Genomic DNA, 25,314 nt, shown 5'->3' with positions numbered 1-25,314 from the left:
AAACCTATAGTTCTTCAAAACAAGGTATTTCTTTTTTTTTTATTGTGGTCACAGCCAACATCATCTATGTATTGTATCTAACCTCAAAATCATTTCATTTCCTATGGGTATTTGCACTGATCTTATCACTACCAAATTCTATACAACGCCTCTGTATGTCCTCTCTGTATAGGGTCTTTATGTAAAGGAGATGAGGAATCAGAAAGTGGCACATATTTTTTTTTCCAGTTTTTTTGTAATGCTACATTTTTTTCTATTTTATTTTTTTTTTATATCACTATATGAAATAATAATAAAAAAATCTTGCAATTTTTACAATGGCCTGCAGGCCAAATATTAGACACCTACTTCCTTGGACATTATCAGCAAAAGACTGATTCAAACTCTATCTTTTATATAGAAGACTTCTGAGCATCTAATCTGAACAAAGGTCATTCTGAAGGGGAGGAGGTGAGCTGTGACATCAACTATTGTGAATCGTGAATCCTGTGTTACCTACTGTATATAGAGATGTTATCAGTCATTGTACAGGAGGAGGAGGAGGTGAGCTGTGACATCACCTATTGTGAATGGTGGATCCTATGTTATCTACTGTATATAGAGGTGTTATCAGTCATTGTACAGGAGGAGGAGGAGGTGAGCTGTGACATCATCTATTGTGAGTGGTGGATCCTGTGTTATCTACTGTATATGAAGGTGTTATCAGTCATTGTACAGGAGTAGGAGGTGAGCTGTGACATCACCTATTGTGAATGGTGGATCCTGTGTTATCTCCTGTATATAGAGGTGTTATCAGTCATTGTACAGGAGGAGGAGGTGAGCTGTGACATCACCTATTGTGAATGATGGATCCTGTGTTATCTACTGTGTATAGAGGTGTTATCAGACATTGTACAGGAGGAGGTGAGCTGTGACATCACCTATTGTGAGTGGTGGGTCCTGTGTAATCTACTGTATATAGAGGTAGAGGTGTTATCAATAATGACTAATAACACCTCTATGCACAGGAGATAACACAGGATCCACCATTCACAATAGGTGATGTCACAGCTCACCTCCTCCTGTACAATGACTGATAACAGAAGGAGGAGGTGAGTTGTGACATCACCTATTGCGAATGGAGGATCGTGTGTTATCTCCTGTATATAGAAGTGTTATCAGTCATTGTACAGGAGGAGGAATAGGTGAGCTGTGACATCACCTATTGTGAATGGAGGATCCTGTGTTATCTACTGTATATAGAGGTGTTATCAGTCATTGTACAGGAGGAGGAGGTGACAATGGTCATGCCTAAATACACACAGCCTCTTCATTCACCCCTGGGACCTGGGGTTCCCTATTCTTCTCGTGATCGGTGAAGGTCAACTTATCAGTTTTGATTATGGAAAAAAAGCCTTTAAGATACACTGTGTTTTGCTTGGTGTAAAGCTGGGGAGAGGGGGATACAGCATGTTACAGAGATTTTCTCACCACCATCTTTTGCCCTGAATAATACATGTAAGTTTTGACTTGAATATTCATCCAAAAAATACATATATATTATTCTGATTTTTCTACATTTTCTATTTCTTCTTTCTTCTAAATTGATATTTTATATATATATTTTTTTCTGCACAATTTTAAGAATAAGTTATTCAACAGTAACTCTTAAATTCAATTATGGACAGTGCTCAATTCCCAGACAAAAATTTGTCTGCCAATGTGATTTTCCAAAATCACCCCTATTTTACGTTACTAATAAATAAAACATCGTTCCCCCAAAATATACCGTAATTCGTCATTTCCTTCAAACATTAATTTTACAAACGTAAAAATTTAGCTTAAGAATTTCATCCTTAAAAGAAAAAAAATGAAAAAAAAAAGTTCTAATAATAATAATACATGCAGAAGCTTCATACCGAAAACTGAGTTTGGAGGTACTCATAATAAAGACTGAAGGACTGCGAGTTTATTTTTCCTACCGGAAAAAAAATAAAATAAAATGATACGAAGTCCTTTGGAAATCAAAGTTCCCAATATGTGTCCTCTATCCATCAGGGATTAATTAGGTTACTGCACTAAATGTAGCACATCTTTATTTTTTATTTTTTTTCGACTTATGTGTTTATAGCCCGGCGAGCAGATTGCAGATCGGTGCAGGGTGCGGGGATCCGGTAGAAATATCTCCATCCAAATATACATATATTCCACTACTGTATAAATATTTTACCTGGGAGATTATTCACATGTGCAAAATTACAAGACGAATCAGGGCTGGAGTCAGGTCATATTCGGGGAAGGAAATGTGTCACTGTCATGGACGGAGAAATTTTGGTTCCTCGTTTAATTTTTCCATGTCTGCTTAATCCGAGAAAGGCACCTTGGTACATTTTGGACTCGTAGGCATTGTAGTTGTTGGGTAGCAGAATTTCTTTAAACTTGCATTCATCCTGAAAGGTTGGCTGAAAAAAAAAGATTATTATTATTACTATATATATTGTTATATTTTTGTATTGTTGCTATTATTATTATTGTTTTTATTAGTATGTATTATTATATATTTTAATATTGTCAGCATTATTATTATTATTTGTAGTTGTATTATAACATTGTATATTATTATTGTAAACATTTTATTATTATTATTAATAATAATAATAATAATAATAAATATTAAATATTATTATTATTATTATTTTATTATATCCTCTTAAGGACCCATTATTATTAGTATTATATTTTTTATTGTTATTATTGTATTTAGTACTTTTTATTGTTGTCATTATTATTATTATTTGTATTATTATATCTTTAGATTGTCATTATTATTATCAGTATTTTTTTATTATTGTCACTACTATTATTATATTTATTATTATTATTTGTAGTATTATATTTTGTATTGTATTTATATTGATGATTATTATTACATTGTAATATTACTATTATTATATTTATTATTATTATTTGTATTATTATATCTTTAGATTGTCATTATTATTATTATCAGTATTATTTTTTATCATTGTCATTATTATATTTATTATTATTTGTAGTATTAGTATATTTTCTATTGTATTTATATTGTTAGTATTATTATTACATTGTAATATTACTATTATTATTATTATTATTATTATTATTATTAACACTATTGTTATTTTTTCAATATTAAATTATTATTATTTTATTTTATTATTATTTTATTAAGTATTATTATCTCCTTTACGACCCAGAAGCCAGATATGAACACATACTATACCCTTCTGTGCCTTTAGATACATTTGCTGTATATTGTTCACCACCTAATTGGAGGCATAGTAGGTGGGAGCCCTTTAACAGATTTCTTTAACTATAAATTATACGTCTAAGAAGCAGGGGTGCATAGTTAATCATATATATATGTACAGTGGTGTGAAAAAGTGTTTGGCCCCTTCCTGATTTCCTATTCTTTTGCATGTTTGTCACACTTAATTGTTTCAGATCATCAAACAAGTTTAAATATTAGAAAAAGATAACACAAGTAAACACAAGATGCAGTTTTTAAATGAAGGTTTTTATTATTAAGGGAAAAAGAAATCCAAACCTGCAGGGCCCTGTGTGAAAAAGTGTTTGCTCCCTAAACCTAATACCTGTTTGGGCCGTCCTTAGCAGCAACAACTGAAGCATTTGCGATAACTGGCAATGAGTCTTTTACAGCGCTCTGGAGGAATTTGGGCCACTAATCTTTGCAGAATTTTTGTACTTCAGCCACATTGGAGGGTTTCCTAGCATGAACCGCCTTTTTAAGGTCATGCCACAGCATCTCAATCGGATTAAGGTCAGGATTTTTACTAGGCCACTCCAAAGTTTTATTTTTAATCTTCTTAAGCCATTGAGAGGTGGACTTGCTTGTGTGTTTTTTATCATTGTCCTGCTGTATAACTCAAGTGAGGTCAAGAACAGATGGCTGGACATTCTCCTTCAGGATTTTTTGGTAGACAGCAGAATTCATGGTTCCATTTACCACAGCAACTCTTCCAGGTCCTTAAGCAGAAAAACAGCTCCAGACCATAACATTACCACCACCATATTTTACTGTTGGTATGATGTTCCTTCTCTGAAATGCTGTGCTACTTCTACACCAGATGAAATGGGACATACTCCTTCCAAAATGTTCAACTTTTGTCTTGTCAGTTCACAGAGTATTCTCTGAAAAGTCTTGGGGACCATCAAGATGTTTTCTGGCAAAACTGAAACAAGCCTTTATGTTTATATTGCTCAGCGGTGGTTTTCGTCTTCAAACTCTTCCATACAGGCCATTTTTGCCCTGTATCTTTCTTATGTTGGAGTCATGAACACTGAGCTTAACTGAGACAAGTGAGGACTGCAGTTCTTTGGATGTTGTTGTAGGGTCTTTTGTGACCTCTTGGATGAGTCGTTGTTGTACTCTAGGGGTAATATTGGTCAGCTGGTCACTGGGAAGTTTCACCACTATTTCATGTTTTTGTAATTTATGGATAATGGCTCTCACTGTGGTTCACTGGAGTCCCAAAGCTTTAGAAATGGCTTTATCACCTTTTCCAGAGTGATAGATTTCAATTACTTTGTTTCTTATTTGCTTCAGAATTTCTTTAGATCGTGGCTTGATGTCTACCTTTTGAGGATCTTTTGGTCTACTTCATTTTGTCAGGCAAGTCCTATTTAAGTGAGTTCTTGATTGAGAACCGGTGTGGCAGTAATCAGGTCTGCGTGTTACCTCTTAATAATAAAAGCCTTCATTTAAAAACTGCATTTTGTGATTACTTGTGTTATTTTCATCTAATACTTAACCCCTTTGTGACCTCGGACATACTATTCTGTCCATGTCACCTGGGCCCCTATGACCATGGATGGAATAGTACATCATAGGCGATCAGCTGCGCTCACGGGGGGAGTGTGGCTGATCGCAGCTGGGTGTCAGCTAGTTCTCACAGCTGACACCCGGCACTAAGTGCCAGGAGCGGTCACTGACCGCTCCCGACACTTTAACCCCCAGAACACTGCGATCAAACATGATCACAGCATTCTGGGAGCAGGCAGAGGGGCTGTCAGCTCTGACAGCCCCTCTGCCTTTGGATCGGAGACTCCATGGCATGACACGGGGTCCCGATCGCTCCCTTGGTAACCCGATGTTGTCATGACGACATCCGGGTTACCAGAGCTCACAGACTTCCTGTCATGCACACTACTGCATTCAGGAAGTCTCTGAGGTCAGTGTGCACAGAGTGCAGCGCTGACAGCTTATATGGCATGCAGATCTGCATGCCATATAAGCGATCAGCCTGCACAAAATGAGTGTCCCATAGTGGGACAAGGTGTAAAAGTTAGAATGAAATAAAAATTTTTTTTTAAATAATTGTAAAAATATTTTAAAAAAATTATACAAAATAATAATAAAAAAAATCAATATTTATTCAATCAATAAATAAATATTTAAATAAAAAAATCTAAACAATAAAAGTACACATATTTAGTATCGCCGCGTCCATAACGACCCAACCTATAAAACTGTCCCACTAGTTAACCCCTTTAGGGAACACCATTAAAAAAAACCAAGCCAAAAAAACAATGCTTTATCATCATAACGCAGAACAAAATGTGGAATAACATGCGATTGAAAAGACGGATATAAATAACCATCGTACAGCTGAAAATGTCATCTTGTCCCGCAAAAAACGGGATCAATGTCATCAGCGAAAAGATAAAAAAGTTATAGCTCTCAGAATAAAGCGATGCAAAAATAATTATTTTTTCTATAAAATAGTTTTTATTGTATAAAAGCGCCAAAACATAAAAAATGACATAAATGAGGTATCGCTGTAATCGGAAGGACACATACCAAAAATACTGAGCCTCTGCTGCCGTATGAGTCCCTATTACTGCACCTGATACCCCAATGCTGAGCCGCTGCTGCCGTATGTGTCCTTATTACTGCACCTGATACCCCAATACTGAGCCGCTGCTGCCGTATGTGTCCTTATTACTGCACCTGATACCCCAATACTGAGCCGCTGCTGCCGCATGTGCCCCTATTACTGCACCTGATACCCCAATGTTGAGCCGCTGCTGCTGTATGTGTCCCTATTACTGCACCTGATACCCCAATGCTGAGCCGCTGCCGCCGTATGTGTCCTTATTACTGCACCTGATACCCCAATACTGAGCCGCTGCTGCCGTATGTGTCCCTATTACTGCACCTGATACCCCAATACTGAGCCGCTGCTGCCGTATGTGTCCTTATTACTGCACCTGATACCCCAATACTGAGCCGCTGCTGCCGTATGTGTCCTTATTACTGCACCTGATACCCCAATACTGAGCCGCTGCTGCCGTATGTGCCCCTATTACTGCACCTGATACCCCAATACTGAGCCTCTGCTGCCGTATGTGTCCTTATTACTGCACCTGATACCCCAATACTGAGCCGCTGCTGCCGCATGTGCCCCTATTACTGCACCTGATACCCCAATACTGAGCCGCTGCTGCCGTATGTGTCCTTATTACTGCACCTGATACCCCAATGCTGAGCCGCTGCTGCCGTATGTGTCCCTATTACTGCACCTGATACCCCAATACTGAGCCGCTGCTGCCGTATGTGCCCCTATTACTGCACCTGATACCCCAATACTGAGCCTCTGCTGCCGTATGTGTCCTTATTACTGCACCTGATACCCCAATACTGAGCCGCTGCTGCCGCATGTGCCCCTATTACTGCACCTGATACCCCAATACTGAGCCGCTGCTGCCGTATGTGTCCTTATTACTGCACCTGATACCCCAATACTGAGCCGCTGCTGCCGTATGTGTCCCTATTACTGCACCTGATACCCCAATACTGAGCCGCTGCTGCTGTATGTGTCCCTATTACTGCACCTGATACCCCAATGCTGAGCCACTGCTGCCGTATGTGTCCTTATTACTGCACCTGATACCCCAATACTGAGCCGCTGCTGCCGTATGTGTCCCTATTACTGCACCTGATACCCCAATACTGAGCCTCTGCTGCCGTATGTGTCCTTATTACTGCACCTGATACCCCAATACTGAGCCGCTGCTGCCGTATGTGTCCCTATTACTGCACCTGATACCCCAATACTGAGCCGCTGCTGCCGTATGTGCCCCTATTACTGCACCTGATACCCCAATACTGAGCCTCTGCTGCCGTATGTGTCCTTATTACTGCACCTGATACCCCAATACTGAGCCGCTGCTGCCGCATGTGCCCCTATTACTGCACCTGATACCCCAATGCTGAGCCGCTGCTGCCGTATGTGTCCCTATTACTGCACCTGATACCCCAATACTGAGCCTCTGCTGCCGTATGTGTCCTTATTACTGCACCTGATACCCCAATACTGAGCCGCTGCTGCCGTATGTGTCCCTATTACTGCACCTGATACCCCAATACTGAGCCGCTGCTGCCGTATGTGCCCCTATTACTGCACCTGATACCCCAATACTGAGCCTCTGCTGCCGTATGTGTCCTTATTACTGCACCTGATACCCCAATACTGAGCCGCTGCTGCCGCATGTGCCCCTATTACTGCACCTGATACCCCAATGCTGAGCTTCTGCTGCCGTATGTGTCCCTATTACTGCACCTGATACCCCAATACTGAGCCTCTGCTGCCGTATGTGTCCCTATTACTGCACCTGATACCCCAATACTGAGCCGCTGCTGCCGTATGTGCCCCTATTACTGCACCTGATACCCCAATACTGAGCCTCTGCTGCCGTATGTGTCCTTATTACTGCACCTGATACCCCAATACTGAGCCGCTGCTGCCACATGTGCCCCTATTACTGCACCTGATACCCCAATGCTGAGCCGCTGCTGCTGTATGTGTCCTTATTACTGCACCTGATACCCCAATACTGAGCCGCTGCTGCCGTATGTGTCCTTATTACTGCACCTGATACCCCAATACTGAGCCGCTGCTGCCGTATGTGTCCTTATTACTGCACCTGATACCCCAATACTGAGCCGCTGCTGCCGTATGTGTCCCTATTACTGCACCTGATACCCCAATACTGAGCCTCTGCTGCCGTATGTGTCCTTATTACTGCACCTGATACCCCAATACTGAGCCGCTGCTGCCGCATGTGCCCCTATTACTGCACCTGATACCCCAATGCTGAGCCGCTGCTGCTGTATGTGTCCCTATTACTGCACCTGATACCCCAATGCTGAGCCGCTGCTGCCGTATGTGTCCTTATTACTGCACCTGATACCCCAATACTGAGCCGCTGCTGCCGTATGTGCCCCTATTACTGCACCTGATACCCCAATACTGAGCCTCTGCTGCCGTATATGTCCTTATTACTGCACCTGATACCCCAATACTGAGCCGCTGCTGCCGCATGTGCCCCTATTACTGCACCTGATACCCCAATGCTGAGCCGCTGCTGCCGTATGTGTCCCTATTACTGCACCTGATACCCCAATACTGAGCCGCTGCTGTCGTATGTGTCCTTATTACTGCACCTGATACCCCAATGCTGAGCCGCTGCTGCCGTATGTGTCCTTATTACTGCACCTGATACCCCAATACTGAGCCGCTGCTGCCGTATGTGTCCCTATTACTGCACCTGATACCCCAATACTGAGCCGCTGCTGCTGTATGTGTCCTTATTACTGCACCTGATACCCCAATACTGAGCCGCTGCTGCCGTATGTGTCCTTATTACTGCACCTGATACCCCAATACTGAGCCGCTGCTGCCGTATGTGCCCCTATTACTGCACCTGATACCCCAATACTGAGCCTCTGCTGCCGTATGTGTCCTTATTACTGCACCTGATACCCCAATACTGAGCCGCTGCTGCCGCATGTGCCCCTATTACTGCACCTGATACCCCAATGCTGAGCCGCTGCTGCTGTATGTGTCCCTATTACTGCACCTGATACCCCAATGCTGAGCCGCTGCTGCCGTATGTGTCCTTATTACTGCACCTGATACCCCAATACTGAGCCGCTGCTGCCATATGTGTCCCTATTACTGCACCTGATACCCCAATACTGAGCCTCTGCTGCCGTATGTGTCCTTATTACAGCACCTGATACCCCAATACTGAGCCGCTGCTGCCGTATGTGTCCCTATTACTGCACCTCATACCCCAATACTGAGCCTCTGCTGCCGTATGTGTCCCTATTACTGCACCTGATACCCCAATGCTGAGCCGCTGCTGCCGTATGTGTCCTTATTACTGCACCTGATACCCCAACACTGAGCTGCTGCTGCCGTATGTGCCCCTATTACTGCACCTGATACCCCAATACTAAGCTTCTGCTGCCGTATGTGCCCCTATTACTGCACATGATACCCCAATGCTGAGCCGCTGCTGCCATATGTGTCCTTATTACTGCACCTGATACCCCAATACTGAGCCGCTGCTGCCATATGTGTCCTTATTACTGCACCTGATACCCCAATACTGAGCCGCTGCTGCCGTATGTGTCCCTATTACTGCACCTGATACCCCAATACTGAGCCTCTGCTGCTGTATCAGGTGCAGTAATAGGGACACATACGGCAGCAGCAGTGGCTCAGCATTGGGGTATCAGGTGCAGTAATAGGGACACATACGGCAGCAGTGGCTAAGCATTGGGGTATCAGCAGGATGATGGGTTTGTGCAGGTTGGGTATACATGGTGATGGGGCTGGAATATGAGAAGTGAAACGTGTCGTTGTTTTATTCTCTGTAGCCGTGTCCTGGCTGGAGGAGTTGTAATGTCGGTCTGGGCCAGATGGAAAAGACGTGAAAGTGACCGATTCCATCAGAAAGAACGTCAGCGGTAAGACACCAACTATACCTGTGCAGTAATCACATATGTTTTTGTAGGACTGGTATTTACCACTGACCATATTGCGGTAATATCCATGTTGGTCTTTATATAGGGATTATTTTCAGTAACAGCGCAGTCAACTCCTATATCCACTATTAGGGGGCGTCACCGAGTTGTAATCAAAGTTACCTAGTTAGGGGTCCACTCAGAAGTTTCGCCCCCCTGAACCGAAACCCTAGCTACGCCTCTGGTCTGAACCTATGCAATGTGATGGGGTTTTGTCTAGGGCGCAACGTCAGGAGTTTAGAAGGCGTAATAAGCTGTGTTTTTTCTGTGGAGACGTCTCTCATACTATTTCTGTCTGCCCTAAACGAGAGAAACGTTTTGCACACACATTTGCTGTGGGTGGTATACAACCTAAGTTCCTTTTGGCAATTTCTCTGATCTGCTCCTTATCCACGTTTTCCACTAAGGCTTTTGTGGATTCAGGACCAGCGTTGAATCTGATGGATTTGGACTTTGCTAAGTGTTGTGGTTTTCCCATGATACCCCTGCGGACTCCTATCCCTTTGAGGGGTATTGATGCTACTCCTTTGGCGGAGAATAAACCTCAGTTTTGGACCCAGGTGATAATGCGACTTGCCCCAGACCACCAAGAAAATTGTAAATTTCTGGTGCTGCATAATTTGCATGATACTATTGTTCTGGGGTTTCCCTGGTTGCAAACTCATAATCCAGTTTTGGATTGGAAATCTGTGTCTGTGGTGAGTTGGGGTTGTCAGTGTGTTCTTAGGGACGCTCCTGTTTTTTCCACCTCTCCTCAGTCTCATGATATTCCTGATTATCTGGCTGATTTTTCTGATGTATTTAGTGAGAGTAAGTCTGCGTCTTTGCCTCCTCATAGGAGTTATGACTGTGCAATTGAGTTGATGCCTGGGTGTAAATTTCCCAAGGGTCGGCTTTTCAACTTATCAGTACCCGAACATGATGCTATGCGATCCTATATTAAGGAGTCGTTGGAGAAGGGTCATATTAGACCATCCTCGTCACCTTTAGGTGCTGGTTTTTTTTTTGTGGCCAAGAGAGATGGTTCATTAAGACCGTGTATTGATTATCGTTCCCTTAATAAGATGACGGTTAAATATCAGTACCCGTTACCTCTGATGTCTGATTTATTCTCCAGAGTTAAGAGTGCCTGCTGGTTTACTAAGCTTGACCTCAGGGGGGCATATAATCTTATTCGCATTAAGCATGGGGATGAATGGAAGATGGCGTTTAATACTCCGGAGGGACATTTTGAGTACCTGGTGATGCCTTTTGGGCTCACTAATGCCCCTTCTGTCTTCCAGTCCTTTATGAATGATATTTTCCTTGACTTTGTGGATAAGTTTTTGATCATCTATCTGGATGATATTTTAATCTTTTCTAGTGATTGGAATTCTCATGTGGAACACGTCCGGACTGTGTTCCGGATTTTGAGGGAGAATTCCCTGTTTGTTAAGGGATCGAAATGCCTCTTTGGTGTACAGAGGATTTCATTTTTGGGATTTATCTTATCTCCATCGACTATTGAAATGGACCCGGCCAAGGTACAGGCCATTTATGATTGGGTTCAGCCTACTTCTTTGAAGGCCCTCCAGAAGTTTTTGGGTTTTGCTAATTTCTATCGTAAATTTATAGGTAATTTTTCTGGTATTGCCAAACCACTGACTGATCTGACCAAGAAGGGCGCTGATGTGCTGAATTGGTCTCCTGAGGCTGTCTCGGCATTTCAGGAGCTTAAGCAGAGATTTACTTCAGCTCCAGTTTTACTGCAACCTGATGCCTCACTTCCATTTCAGGTGGAAGCAGACGCTTCTGAGATTGGTGCAGGAGCTGTTTTGTCTCAAAAAGACCCTGTGACTTCTAAGATGAAACCCTGTGCCTTCTTTTCTCGAAAGTTCTCCCCATCTGAACGCAACTATGACATGGGGAATCGAGAATTGTTGGCCATGAAGTGGGCATTTGAGGAGTGGAGACATTGGTTGGAGGGAGCTAGACATCAAGTTGTGGTCCTCACCGATCACAAGAATTTGATTTATCTGGAGTCGGCCAAACGCTTGAATCCTAGACAGGCTAGATAAGCCTTGTTTTTCACGCGTTTTAATTTTGTGGTCTCTTTTCTTCCGGGCACTAAGAATGTTAAGGCAGACGCCCTTTCTAGGAGTTTCTTTGCCGATTCTCTTAGTGTGACCGAGCCTACTACCTTCCTAGGTGAGGGGGTAGTTCTTTCTGCCATTTCGCCCGATTTGAGACGCGCCCTGGAGGAATTTCAGGAGGATAAACCTGAGCGTTCGTTGCCCTATGGGAAAATTGTATGTTCCTGACCAGTGGAGAAAGAGATTGATGTCTGAAATTCATTGCTCCGCATTGGCTGGTCATCCAGGTATTTTTGGTACCAGAGATTTGGTGAGTCGGTCCTTTTGGTGGCCTGCCTTATCTCGTGACGTCAGGAATTTTGTACAGTCCTGTGGGACTTGTTCTCGGTCTAAACCCTGTTCTCGTTCTAGTGGGTTGCTGATGCCCTTGCGGTGCCCAAGAGGCCATGGACCCATATCTCAATGGATTTTATTTCTGATCTTCCTGTCTCTCAGAGAATGACTGTTATCTGGGTGATTTGTGATAGATTTTCGAAGATGGTCCATCTTGTACCACTCCCAAAGTTGCCATCTTCCGCTGAGTTGGTGCCCTTGTTTTTACAACAGGTGGTTAAGTTATATGGGATTCCTGAGAACATTGAGTCCGACAGAGGAGTCCAGTTTGTTTCCAGTTTCTGGAAAGCCTTTTGTTCCAATCTGGGAATTCAGTTATCCTTCTCCTCCGCGTTTCATCCCCAGACCAATGGACAGACTGAGAGAACAAACCAGACCTTGCAGTCTTATTTGAGATGTTTTATATCTGCTGATCAGGATGATTGGGTCTCATTTTTGCCCTTGGCCGAATTCGCACTGAACAAAAGAGCTAGTTCTGCCACTTTGATGTCACCCTTTTTTCTGTAATTTTGGGTTTCATCCTCGATTCTCTTCAGGGCAAGTGGAATCTTCGTCCTGCCCAGGTGTGGACACTGTGGTTAAGAGAATGCAGCAGATATGGGACCAAGTGGTGGATAAGTTGTCACTCTCTCAGGAAAAGGCCCAGCGATTTTCCAACCGGCATAGGACCATTGGTCCCCGGTTTAAAGTGGGTGATATGGTTTAGTTGTCGTCTAAGAATATTCCTATGAAGGTTGCAATTCCTAAATTTAAGCCAAGATTTATTGGTCCTTATAAGATTTTGGAAATTCTTAATCCTGTTTCGTTTCGATTGGCTCTTCCAGTTACGTTCAAGATCCATAACGTATTTCACAAATCTCTGTTGAAGAGGTTTGTTGAGCCAGTGGTTCCTATGGCAGCACCTCCTGACCCTGTATTGGTTAAAGGCAATGTGGAATATGAGGTAGAGAAAATATTGGATTCTCGTTTCGTTAGACGGAGACTCCAGTATTTGGTCAAATGGAAGGGTTATGGTCAGGAGGATAATTCTTGGGTCTCTGCCTCCGATATTCATGCCAATAGATTGGTTCATGCTTTTCACCGAGCCCATCCTGATCAGCCTGGTTGATGGTGATTCCTTCTGGCTTGTCAGCTCTTGGTTTTCAGCTCTGTTCCAGTCATCTAAAGCTAAGTTTTTCTGCTAATGTTCACACTTGATTTTGTTGGTCTATTCAGTTTTTTGGTGTGGTCAGCCAGCCCCGGCTGGGGGCTGTGCTGAATTTCCACTCTTATTTATCAGTATTTTGCCAATTTGCTTTTTGTCCCTTACTAGTTTGGTCTCTTTTTGCTCTGTCTCAGAATATTTCAGAGGTCTGATATAGTGGGAGAAGTCTAGTGACTTCAGGGTTAATTTTGCTATCAGAAGTGTTGGACATTATTTTTGTAGGGTTTTTTGCAGGTTGCAGACAGTGTCTTTCCTTTCCTTTCCTCTCTAGTTAGTTTGGGCCCCATCGTTTGCTCAGCCTATTTTCCTGCCTGTGTTTGTGCCTTCATCTTGTTTTACCGTCAATACATGTGTGGGGGCTATCTATTCCTTTGGGGTCTGCTCTGGGGCAGTTAGTTTTCCCCTTTTCATGCTTCAGGCTTATTTAGTCCTCCGGCTGTGATGAAGCGTCTAGGAACATCGTAGGTATGCTCCACGGCTGCTGCTAGTTGTGTGGTAGGATCAGGGATCTGCAATCTGCATAGTTACCAACCTCTCTGGTTTTCTGTGACTTAGCTTGTTTTGCTTTTTTCTCCTCGGTGACCCATTCATAACAGAAGGGGATGGGGCTAAAGTTTGGGTTGGGGTTAGGGTTATGGTTGGGGTTAGGGTTAAGGTTAGGGTTAGTATTGGGATTAAGGTTAGGAGTGTGTTAGGGTTAGGTTTGTGGTTAGGGTTAGGGCTAGGGCTAGGGTTAGGGCTGAGATTAGGGTTAGGGGTGTGTTGGGGTTAGGGTTGAAGTTAGAATTGGGGGGTTTCCACTGTTTAGGCACATCAGGGGCTCTCCAAGCGCAACATGGTGTCTGATCTCAATTACAGCCAATTCTGCGCTGAAAAAGTGAAACGGCGCTCCTTCCCTTCCGAGCTCTGCCATGCGCCCAAACAGTAGTTTACCCCCGCATATGGGGTATCAGCATACTCAGGACAAATTGCACAACAACTTTTGGGGTCCTATTTCTCCTGTTACCCTTCGGAAAATAAAAAATTGGGGGCGAAAATATATTTTTTGTGATAAAAATAAGATTTTTTAATTTTTACAGCTCTACATTAAAAACTTCTGTAAGGCACTTGGGGGTTCAAAATGCTCACCACAAATCTAGATAAGTTCCTGAGGGAGTCTACTGGGGGGGTTCCACTGATTAGGCACATCAGGGGATCTTCAAACGCGACATGGCGTCCGATCTCAATTCCAGCCAATTTTGCATTGAAAAGTCAAATGGCGCTCCTTCCCTTCCAAGCTCTGTGGTGCGCTCAAACAGTATTATTTACTGTATATAGAGGTGTTATCAGTCATTGTACAGGAGGGGGAGGAGGTGAGCTGTGACATCACCTATTGTGAATGGTGGATCCTGTGTTATCTACTGTATATAGAGGAGTTATCAGTCATTGTACAGGAGGAGGAGGTGAGCTGTGACATCACCTATTGTGAATGGTGGATCCTGTGTTATCTACTGTAGATATAGGATTACCTTTCATTGTAATCCTGTCTATGATGATGATGGAGTGACTGCTAAAAAGTGAGCTCTCTACAAAACAGAAAGTATCAGTCTACTAGGAGGCTGCAGAGTAAAACTGCTAAATTTCAAGAGTATTTTAAAATTACATAAAAATTGTAATTTTATAACTGACTTTAAACAATAGATCCTCCTACAGATAAAAGAGGAATTAAGGGATGAAGGGTGGAATGGCTGAGATTTTTTTTAGTATTTTTTCCTAGAAATTCACAATAAACATCTTAGATTTGTAATACATAGCTGCAAAAAATAATCTGTTATCTCAGAATTAATGCCAATAAATGAGATGTGTTATGCATCTGTACTAACACACAGACATTTCCAAAGAGATACGGCCGCTCTGGCTCGTGCGGCTCAGCCCCACTTTATATATACCGTATATATATATATGCCTTCTAGTGTTCTTGACTAATTGCAGAACAGGAGACAAGATGTACTGATGATATACGACAGCCAGGTACTTGTGGTCACTTCAGTAAGAGAGATTACTGGGAAGAGCTTAGTGACTGAGGCCAATCTCTAGGGATCCTGTAGACTGTGAGCCCTCGCGGGCAGGGTCCCCTCTCCTGTAATTGTGTGTATCTTGTATTGATCATGTTTATTATACTTGTCTATATTTCCCTTTTTCACATGTAAAGCGCCATGGAATAAAAGGCGCTATATAAATGCATAATAATAATAATAATAATAATAATAATAATAATAATAATAATAATAATCTATCTGTTATCTATCTATCTATGTATCTATCATCTATCTATTATCTATCTATCTATTAGCTATTATCTATCTATTATTATCTATCTATATATTATCTCTCTATACATCTGTCTATTATCTATCTATCTATCTATCTATCTATCTATCAAACTATCTATCTATCTATGAGCTATCTATTTATCTATTATCTATCTATCTACTGTATTATCTATCTATTTATCTATCTATCTATCATCTATCTATTATCTCTCTATTATCTATCTAATATCTATCTGTTATCTATCTATCTATGAGCTATCTATTTATTATCTATCGATCTATTATCTATCTATCTATTATCTATCTATCAGCTATTATCTATCTGTTATCTATTATCTATCTATCTATTTATTATCTATCGATCTATTATCTATCTATTAGCTATTATCTATCTGTTATCTATTATCTATCTATCTATCTATTATCTATATATTATCTATCTATCTATCATCTATTTCAATCTATCTATTATCTATCTATCCATTATCTATCTATTATCTATTTCTATCTATCTATTATCTATCTATCTATTATCTATCTATCTATCTATTATCTATCTATCTATCTATCTATTATCTATCTATGCCCCGGATCCCAGCACACATCGGCCTTCTACAGAATCTCTGACCCAGCGTTATGTTACTGTTCGGATTACGGCAGGTGTGCAGTGGTCATCCTCTGCAGGCCTTAGCATAGGCCGAAGTGGTGGATGAATGTGGATAATCCTTAACACTAATAGCCATAATGGTCTAAAATAGCGCCCTCATATCTGTGTATGAAGTCAGGCGGCTCTTATAGCGCCGGCCAGGATTACGGTGACGTCAGTGCTCGCGCCTGTGCTGCTGGGCGCCTCTATCCTGGGTGACCTTAGCGGCTAAGTACAGTATCCTGCGATTTGGGGCCTTTACAAGACCCTGTAGAAAGTCATTATTCGTAAAGGACAAGAGCGTGTTATGACAGTCGGTGCCTGAGAGTCTACATCTAACAATAAATCTCGCTTCTGCGCTCCCAAGATGCTCGGGTCAGATGCCACCTGTTCCCTCGCACCCTCCGCTCGCTGATATACATTAGCAACTTGCTCTTTTATTCGCCTGTAATATATATTTATAGTGCAACTTATATTTGACCGCAAACGCGGGATCTGTGATTGGATACGAACTCCGGATTAGAAAACGTGACACTTAATATTTTATGCTGTAAGCAAAGATGCATTTACCGATGGCCGTAATCCCGCTTTTCTAATCTTATCCTCCAGTCGCTATTTATAGGGGCTTTTATTACTTTGCCGTTTGTGTAAAAAAAAAAAAAAAAAAATATCGGGATGGAACGATAGACTTAATTCCGGAAAAAAGTTTTAGCACTTCTTCTCCACCATCCAGTTCCTTCCACCCCTTGTTTTACCCATCACTCATATGAGAAAGACATGTATGTAATAATTTATGCCAGAACATGTGATTTTGGATATCCACTGGTCAATTATGCATATTTTTTGACACTTTGAGAATTATGTATATTTTTGGTCATTTGGAGAAATAGGAATTTTTTTGGACATTTGAAGAACTATGCATATTTTTGGACATTTGATGAACTATGCATATTTTTGAACATTTGGAGAATTAGGAAAAAACCAGACAGGCCTAAATGCATCTGCACTAATACAGGGTGCAGCGGACCCAAGTAAAATGGCAGCTGCACAGGTTGCGCAAGAAGCTGGCTCCGAAACGCGCGTCGGGGTGTGGGGACACCTTATGTTCCAGTGCCACAGGTAGATATATTCATTAGCTCCATTTCTTATTTATCCACCTATTTTGGTTTTTTGGACTGACAATGGTCCTTAATGACGGAGCGCAGTCACAGCACATTTTACATTGTGGTTAATTGTTTTTTTCAGGGCTTGGTCAGCATTTGAAAATCTATTCATGCAGGTTGGGTTTTCCTTGGTTAGCTATTGTGCAGGGGATAACTTCTAATTAGAGCCCCTTATTGCTCATTACAAGGGTTTATTGTTATGTGGAAAGCCTATTTATTCATGTATATTGACTTACATAATGCCTTATTATATGATGCTATAGCCCATTAATTTATGTGGTGTCCTCTAGAATGGCTATCTTGCTGCTATTTTCATATGGTTTTTAGAAATTCTTTTCAATAAAAATATACCTTTTAATTGAAGTTTATAGTGGAATCTCTTCTTTTCCCTTCATTTTATTATGAGGGATTGGTTGTATTTTCTTCCCTATTGAAAGCCTAGATTGAAGGGATTGTAGCTACCTACTGCTCATGCTCGTTCATGGATTTTGGAACATAGTCTAATAGGACTGACCAAGCACAAGATCACAAGTGATTTTTTTTTTTTCCGCAAAGGATTTGTAGAGATCTGTCACTGCCCTATCTTCAGAGGAAACGCCATCACCCATCTGAAAAAGTTAGGAGGCCTTTTACACATAATATGGTGGCCAACACCAAAAATATCAGCAGGTGGATCCAGCCAACATGTTTAGGACCCTTAAACGCTCCATGACATTGTTAGTAGTTCTGAAGCCCTCATCAGTTTTTCATACCAGTTCCACCAATCTTGGTCTGGCCTTGATGATTATTGTGATTTTGGAAGTCCAATCTCTAGTTTGAAGAGATTGCGGCTATCACTTTTGACCTTTGGAACATAGTCCCATAAATTTAGAAGATCTGATCTAGTACAAGATCAATAAGGGTGCATTTTAGAAAAAAATAACAAAGGGGATCACAGCAACTTTTTTTTCTAGCCATCGTAGAAGATCTGACATTCAGATATCTATGGTCTATCCTTAAGGTCCAAATAAACATTAGAAGAAAGTTGGCCAAAGCCACCAATTTCGGATGGACGAGATGACTCTCTGATGTCTATGAGGCCTCCTAAGTCTCCTGTGACAAATGTTGTGGGGAGAGAAAAAGATCGGGAACTTGGATTATCAATTTCCGATCCCTTTTTTTTCAGTAGGGAGAAGAGTAGTCTGGCATTGTCTTTCTCCTCCGTCCACATTGAAAACTCAAGAATGCTTGTTGAAGGAGAATACTCGTGTATAGAATCATAGAATCATAGAATCGTAGAGTTGGAAGGGACCTCCTGGGCCATCTGGTCCAACCCCCTGCTCAAAGCAGGATTCGCTAAATCATCCCAGTCAGATGTCTGTCCAGCCTCTGTTTGAAGACTTCCATTGAAGGAGAACTCACCACTTCTCGTGGCAGCCTGTTCCACTCATTGATCACTCTAACTGTCAAAAAGTTTTTTCTAATATCTAATCTGTGTCTCCTCCCCTTCAGTTTCATCCCATTGCTTCTAGTCTTTCCTTGTGCAAATGAGAATAAAGTTGATCCTTCTACAATGTGACAGCCCTTTAGATATTTGTAGACAGCTATTAAGTCTCCTCTCAGTCTTCTCTTTTGCAAACTAAACATTCCCAAATCCTGCAACCTTTCCTCATAAGACAGGGTTTGCAGACCGGTCACCATTCTGGTCGCTCTTTTCTGAACTTGCTCCAGTTTGTTGATGTCTTTTTTAAAATGTGGTGCCCAAAACTGGACACAATATTCCAGATGAGGTCTGACCAAAGAGGAGTAGAGGGAAATAATGACTTCACGTGATCTAGACTGTATGCTTCTGTTAATACATCCTAGAATTGCATTTGCCTTTTTTGCTGCTGCATCACACTGTTGACTCATATTCAGTCTGTGATCTATTAGTATACCCAAGTCTTTTTCACATGTGCTGTCACTTAGCCCTATTCCTCCCATTCTGTATATGCTTTTTTCATTTTTATTGCCCAGATGTAGTACTTTGCATTTCTCCCTGTTAAAAATCATTCTGTTAGTTGCTGCCCACTTCTCCAGTTTATTTAAATCTTTTATAGAATCATAGAATCGTAGAGTTGTATGGGGGAGACGGGAGAGGTAGCGGTCTGCAGGCCTAAAGCTGGTGGTGTAGGGTGGTGAGTATTTTCATACATGTTAATCCTCTAATATTTTCACTCCACCACTTTACCAAAAAACATATATTTCCATAATTGCTAGAAATATTCCATTTTATGCCATAAAATTCCCTAAAGTGAATCTATTTCAAATGGACAATACTTACCGAAGCATATATTCGACCTTTGCTGTTCATTGCTACAAAGAAGTTTGCTTTCACACCAAACAAGCTTATAACTCCTCGCTCTACTGTCGAAATTTCTAAGAGACCTGGAAAAAAAACGAAAAAAACTTCTTAATACCCATAATTGATGTATACTGTATATAGACGATATTGCAGTGGCAAGATTTGTGTGTCCTCTGCATAACACGATCACCCATCTGGAGGAGTTGGGAGGCCTCTTACACATAATATGGTGGCCAGTGCCAATGGGGGATGTGGAGTTTATGAGTCCTCTCCACATCCCCCATTGCCTGGGAACCTGGTGTCTACTGGGCCTTATGTTGAGTCACTCCTATAAGATGGACCAGCAGGGAGGAGGCTACAATGGTTGGTGTTCCAGGTGCCATGAAGATAGCCAACAAGCCCAGACCGGCAAAATGAATCCATAGCTGCCGATAGTCCTAAATTTGCAGGGCCTATTGCGATATTTCAGAAACAGTCCTGCCAAATATAGGGTTGTGACAAGCTTAAAACACGTTGGATTTCTAAAACCTTTTCTCAAAAAGTAGGAAAACATGTTCTGTTTAGGGGTGTAACCAGGCAGGGTTGGCACTTGCCCGGAGTGGAGTTGGGATGTTACTAGGCACGACTAAAGTAAAACTTAAATATTGTGATATTCCAATATCAATATTGGTAAGCTTGTGGAAAATTAGTACTTCCTGTGTACCAACCAGGAGTCCAGTAGAGTGCCTACCAGTAGTCCAGTAGAGTGCCAACCAGTAATCCAGTAGAGTACCTACCACTAGTCCAGTAGATTGCCTACCACTAGTCTAGTAAAGTGACCACCACTAGTCCAGTAGAGTGCCTACTACTAGTCCAGTAGAGTGCCACCATTAGTCCAGTAGAGTGCCTACCAGTAGTCCAGTAGAGTGCCGACGACTAGTCCAGTAGAGTGCCTACCACTAGTCCAGTAGAGTTCCTACCAGTAGTCCAGTAAAGTGCCTATCAGTAGTCCAGTAGAGTGCCTACCACTAGTCCAGTAGAATGCCCACCACTAGTCCAGCAGAGTGCCTACCAGTAGTTAAGTAGAGTGCCGTCCACAAGTCCAGTAGAGTGCCTACCACTAGTCCAGTAGAATGCCCTCCACTAGTCCAGCAGAGTGCCTACCAGTAGTTAAGTAGAGTGCCGACCACAAGTCCAGTAGAGTGCCTACCACTAGTCCAGTAGAGTGCCTACCACTAGTCCAGTAGAGTGCCTACCAGTAGTTCAGTAGAGTGTCTACCACTAGTCCAGTTGAGTGCCTACCATTAGTCCAGTAGAGTGCCTACCAGTAGTTCAGTAGTTATCCATGGTCACCTTTTTTTAATTTAATTAGGTTTTGGTTTTTTTTACATTTTTTATGTAACTATTACCCTAACCCTAGCCCTAACCGTACTACTAAGTCTAGCAAGGGCCCTAGTTAGGGTTATAAAAAAAGGATATGAAAGCGTATGAGTGGCCCTTACTGGGTAAATACAACAGTGAACTGTGTGTGCAGTGTAGATCGGGATTCATTACATTCTTCATTCATTTTCTTCTCTGCTTCTGCCATCCACAGTCTCTGCTTATGCAGAGAGCAGCCGCTGTGATGAGTTTTTTCATCGGCTGCTGCGCTCTACATAACTCGTGACCGAGATGACAAAACTCACTTCATTTTACAGACTTTTATCATATCAGTTGCTGCCTATGCAGAGCACAGCAGATGACAAATTTATATAGATTGCTGTGCTCTATAAAGCACTGGATGGGTAGTCACCAAGTCCAAGAAGATGCGTAGCTTTCGGGTGCTGTTCATGTCACACCTGGGCAATTGCTCCTGTTTTCCCCCAGACTACGTCACTGCTTAGAATCCGGCTATCAATATTTTGGGGGTTCAACTCCAGCCACCACTGATGATGACGGTCATGATGGTGCCCTTCATTATTTTCCTGGGCACAACGCCACTCATTTGTTTGTGGCTGTGCCCGGTACTGCATTTCACAGCACGAGACTGAGCGGTAGTACCCGGCACCGCCACCACTGTACATATGGCGCTGTGCCTGGGTAAACAATGAAGGGGGCTGGTCGAGATGATAGAGAGATGTACTATTGGGCTCTAGCTAAAAAGTATAAATTACCAAAATCACCAGTCACAAATTATAGCATAGAAAATATCCAATAACCACGAACGGTATCGCACCCGTAGAGTATAAATATATCGAAACATAAAGCCTCACAAGCCGCAACGTCACCTTAGGATCAGTACGATGTCATATGTAATTCACTTCTTCACCCACTACCCAGATTTCAGCAGCTACTAATATCATCATTTACATCTATGGAATGTATTATGTCACTTTTTGTTTTTTTTATTTCGATTTTATAGATTTTTTTTCTATACTTTTAACCCCATATTTCCAGGAATCTAACATGTTTTACTTGGTTGAAACCATTTTATTGTATATTTTCCCCCCTCCCCTTAATTTTTTTTTCTGCTTGGTTAGTTACAAATATTTTTTCCATCAGGATTGATTTAATATTACATCATAAATTTGCGGAAAGTAAAATAATTAGGAAACAAAAAAAAAAAGTGAAATATGCAAGTGATGTTAAAATGTAATGATAATAAAAAAATAAATAGAAATAAAATTAATAATAATAATAATAATAATAATAATATGCATCTTACTCTCGCTTAATTATTTCATTAACCCATCATTTTTATTTCTTAATGTAATATTTAAATAATTATTGTATAATTATTATCATTATACATTTTACTATAACAATATTTCCAATTTTCTTTTTTATTCATATTTCTTTAATATAATATTTAAATAATAATAATATTTTACAATTGTTATCACTATACATTTTTTTATCACTTACAATATTTCCTTTTTTTCTTTATATTTCATTAACATGGCAACAATTTTTAAGTAATATTTAAATAATATTAATAATAATAATTATTATTATTATTATTTGCACTAATATTATTAATATAATAAATTATCATTGTATATTGTACTATCACTTACAATATTCCCTATTTTTTATTTTTCTTTATTATTATTATTATTATCATTATTATTATTATTATTAGTAGTAGTACTAATATTATTAATATCAAATTGGCCACAACTTTTATGTAATATTTAAATAATAATAATTATTATTATTTATTATTATTATTATTATTATTATTGGTACTAATATTATTATTAATATAATAAATTGTTATATATTGTACTATCACTTACAATATTTTATCTTTATATTTAATTAGCTTACCCATAATTTGTATGTAATATTTAATCAATAATAATAATAATAATAATGGTAATGTAAAATAATAATTATTATTCTATATAAAAATATTTTTATGTAATAATGATAATAATAATAAATGAAAAACAATAATAACAATGGCAATAAATATTCTTATTGCTATTATTTTATTATAATATTTATTATTATGAAGAAGAAGAATGTAAGAAAATTATATAATCAAAAAAGAATGCAAAAAAAATCAAACAATAAATTATGAAAGTAATGGACATGAAAATAATGCTAAAAATGATAAAATATAGAAATTAATATAATAGTAATAATTATAATAAATAATTAAAAATAATAATATTTTTTATTTTTTTGCACGAATGACAGTCTTGAATTGATCAGCTTGCCAATATGTTACATGCATGACATCACTTTGTGACGGAATTTCAGGATGTAACTCACTATGCGGACTTTCACTGTGCACACCATTTATCCTTCCGTCCTCAAGGACCTGCAGGTGAAACCCAATCCCGACGTTACAATAAAGCCTCCGGTGTCTCTTAATCCCCTGCAAATAATCGCTCTTCCACTTTGCATCCAATTTGTCGGAAGACATTCCGATCGACCTGGAGAACAACGATTCCAAAGTCCTTTCCAGTAATGTTCCATCAGCCCTGTAGGGTATAGGGTACGTCGAAACGAGGTCTCCCACGAAACCCAGCAGAAGAAAAACGGGCAACGTCCAGTGAATTCTGGCTCCGTAGGACATAGTGATGAGTAGTCTTTGTGCGACGGCCATCCGGTTCACCTTCTGGACACGTGGTCAGAATTAATATCCCTAAAAATACCGCCCTCCTTGTTTTTCTCTCTTCAGCATGGCGGTAGGAGCTTATTTTTGGAAGGCAGATAGGGATTGCTGACATGAAACCGAAGCCTGGGAGAAAATGAGTAGAGAATACGTAGAGCCCAGCAAGCATAAAAGTGGTGGGGACCATGTTTTGTAGCTCTCTAGTACTAGTGGGCAGCCGGATATATTTGCTCGGCCTATCTTTATACTTCAGAGGCTGTCCTATACCCCGACGTCATTCTGACATCAACGCCATGCCGGTGATAAAGCCGGTGCACCATCACTAACCTTGTTGCCACCACCGATGGTCATCCCGGATGCCCAAGCTGGTGGCATGAGACCACTTGGGACAACTTTGTGAAAATGTGAAATCTGAAGGGGAGCTCCAAGGACCAAATTGGTCGAATAGTCATATGTCTGGCAGGCAGTTTCCTTATTTAGAGTGCAAGAAGCTATAACGGTTCCTCGCCTCATCACTTAGCAATGATAATCCTGCGAGCACTTCCTCACCAGTATGTTCAACTCAGAGAACGGCATGGGAAAGCCAAAGGGGAATTGTACGCTGCCGTCTCCTCCAGCCATAAATTCACACTTATAATTGCACCGGAATGAGACAGTCACCGCCAGGGATTATTACATTAGACCCTCACAAACCTTCTCTCGTTTTGTACTTGCTGCGATCACGTTGACATGAACGTCCAGCAGAGTTTCACTCCCGAGGGGACGGGTAAAGGAGCCTCTTGCATGTAAAGGGTATTTAGAGGCTGTCATGAAATATGGCAAGTGAGGATCAGCTGTTTCCGACCGCGTGGAGGTAATGAATTCATTATACACGTATATCGGCGGCGGCGGCTGATGCCAATGGAGTCGTTCGAGGGGGGTGATTTCGGGAACGTAAAGTTCTGCAACTTTCTTCTTTACATTGAGCTTCGATTCCTTGTTGTCAGGGAATGGGAACATTTACATCCAAAGCTTAAAAACTTGAGAAGGCAATGATACCCTGTCCTAAGGAAATGGACACGATCAAAGCTGAATGTAAATATGAATGTTTCCATTCTTTGGAAGCAAGCAGAATTTTTTCTTCTTTTTAATCTTTTTGTGATATTTTGACCTCCGTTTTCTGCCTGCCATAATCCCTTGCTTGCATTCTAAGGGAGAATTAGGTATGTACAGTACATACCGTTGGTGCAACCGGCGCCCGGGAGGTATAGGGGCCAACATTCAC

At 40.9% G+C, this 25,314-nt stretch overlaps 1 protein-coding gene and 1 long non-coding RNA gene across 2 annotated transcripts in view; one reads left to right on the top strand and one right to left on the bottom strand.

The window, feature by feature from the left end:
* LOC141083499 (uncharacterized) overlaps positions 1-25,314 on the top strand; it is a 70,213-nt gene that overhangs the window by 22,314 nt on the left and 22,585 nt on the right. The window contains exon 2 of the long non-coding RNA XR_012230734.1: positions 9,707-9,796. This is a non-coding gene — a long non-coding RNA (uncharacterized lncRNA). The remainder of the gene's footprint in view (positions 1-9,706; positions 9,797-25,314) is intronic.
* Positions 2,265-24,041, bottom strand: FGF6 (fibroblast growth factor 6). The gene is made up of 3 exons (XM_073567795.1): positions 23,705-24,041; positions 19,946-20,049; positions 2,265-2,441 (listed from the first exon to the last, which is right to left on the bottom strand). Exons 1-3 carry the CDS (start codon positions 24,039-24,041, stop codon positions 2,265-2,267), a joined length of 618 nt encoding a protein of 205 aa, XP_073423896.1.

This window comes from Dendrobates tinctorius, unplaced genomic scaffold (assembly GCF_039654945.1).
Source record: "Dendrobates tinctorius isolate UK_male_01 unplaced genomic scaffold, ASM3965494v1 ptg000020l, whole genome shotgun sequence".
Classification (NCBI taxonomy): domain Eukaryota; kingdom Metazoa; phylum Chordata; class Amphibia; order Anura; family Dendrobatidae; genus Dendrobates; species Dendrobates tinctorius.
Note: the sequence above shows the minus strand (reverse complement) of the source record. Positions and strands in the feature narration are given on the sequence as shown.

Coding starts and splice junctions, on each gene's coding strand:
- FGF6 (XM_073567795.1), bottom strand. CDS start 24,041: ATGGCCGTCGCACAAAGACTACTCATCACTATGTCCTACGGAGCCAGA. Junction 20,050..23,704: donor GCACAGTGAAAGTCCGCATA/GTGAGTTACATC, acceptor TTTTTTTTCCAG/GTCTCTTAGAAATTTCGACA. Junction 2,442..19,945: donor AAGGTCGAATATATGCTTCG/GTAAGTATTGTC, acceptor TTTTTTTTTCAG/CCAACCTTTCAGGATGAATG.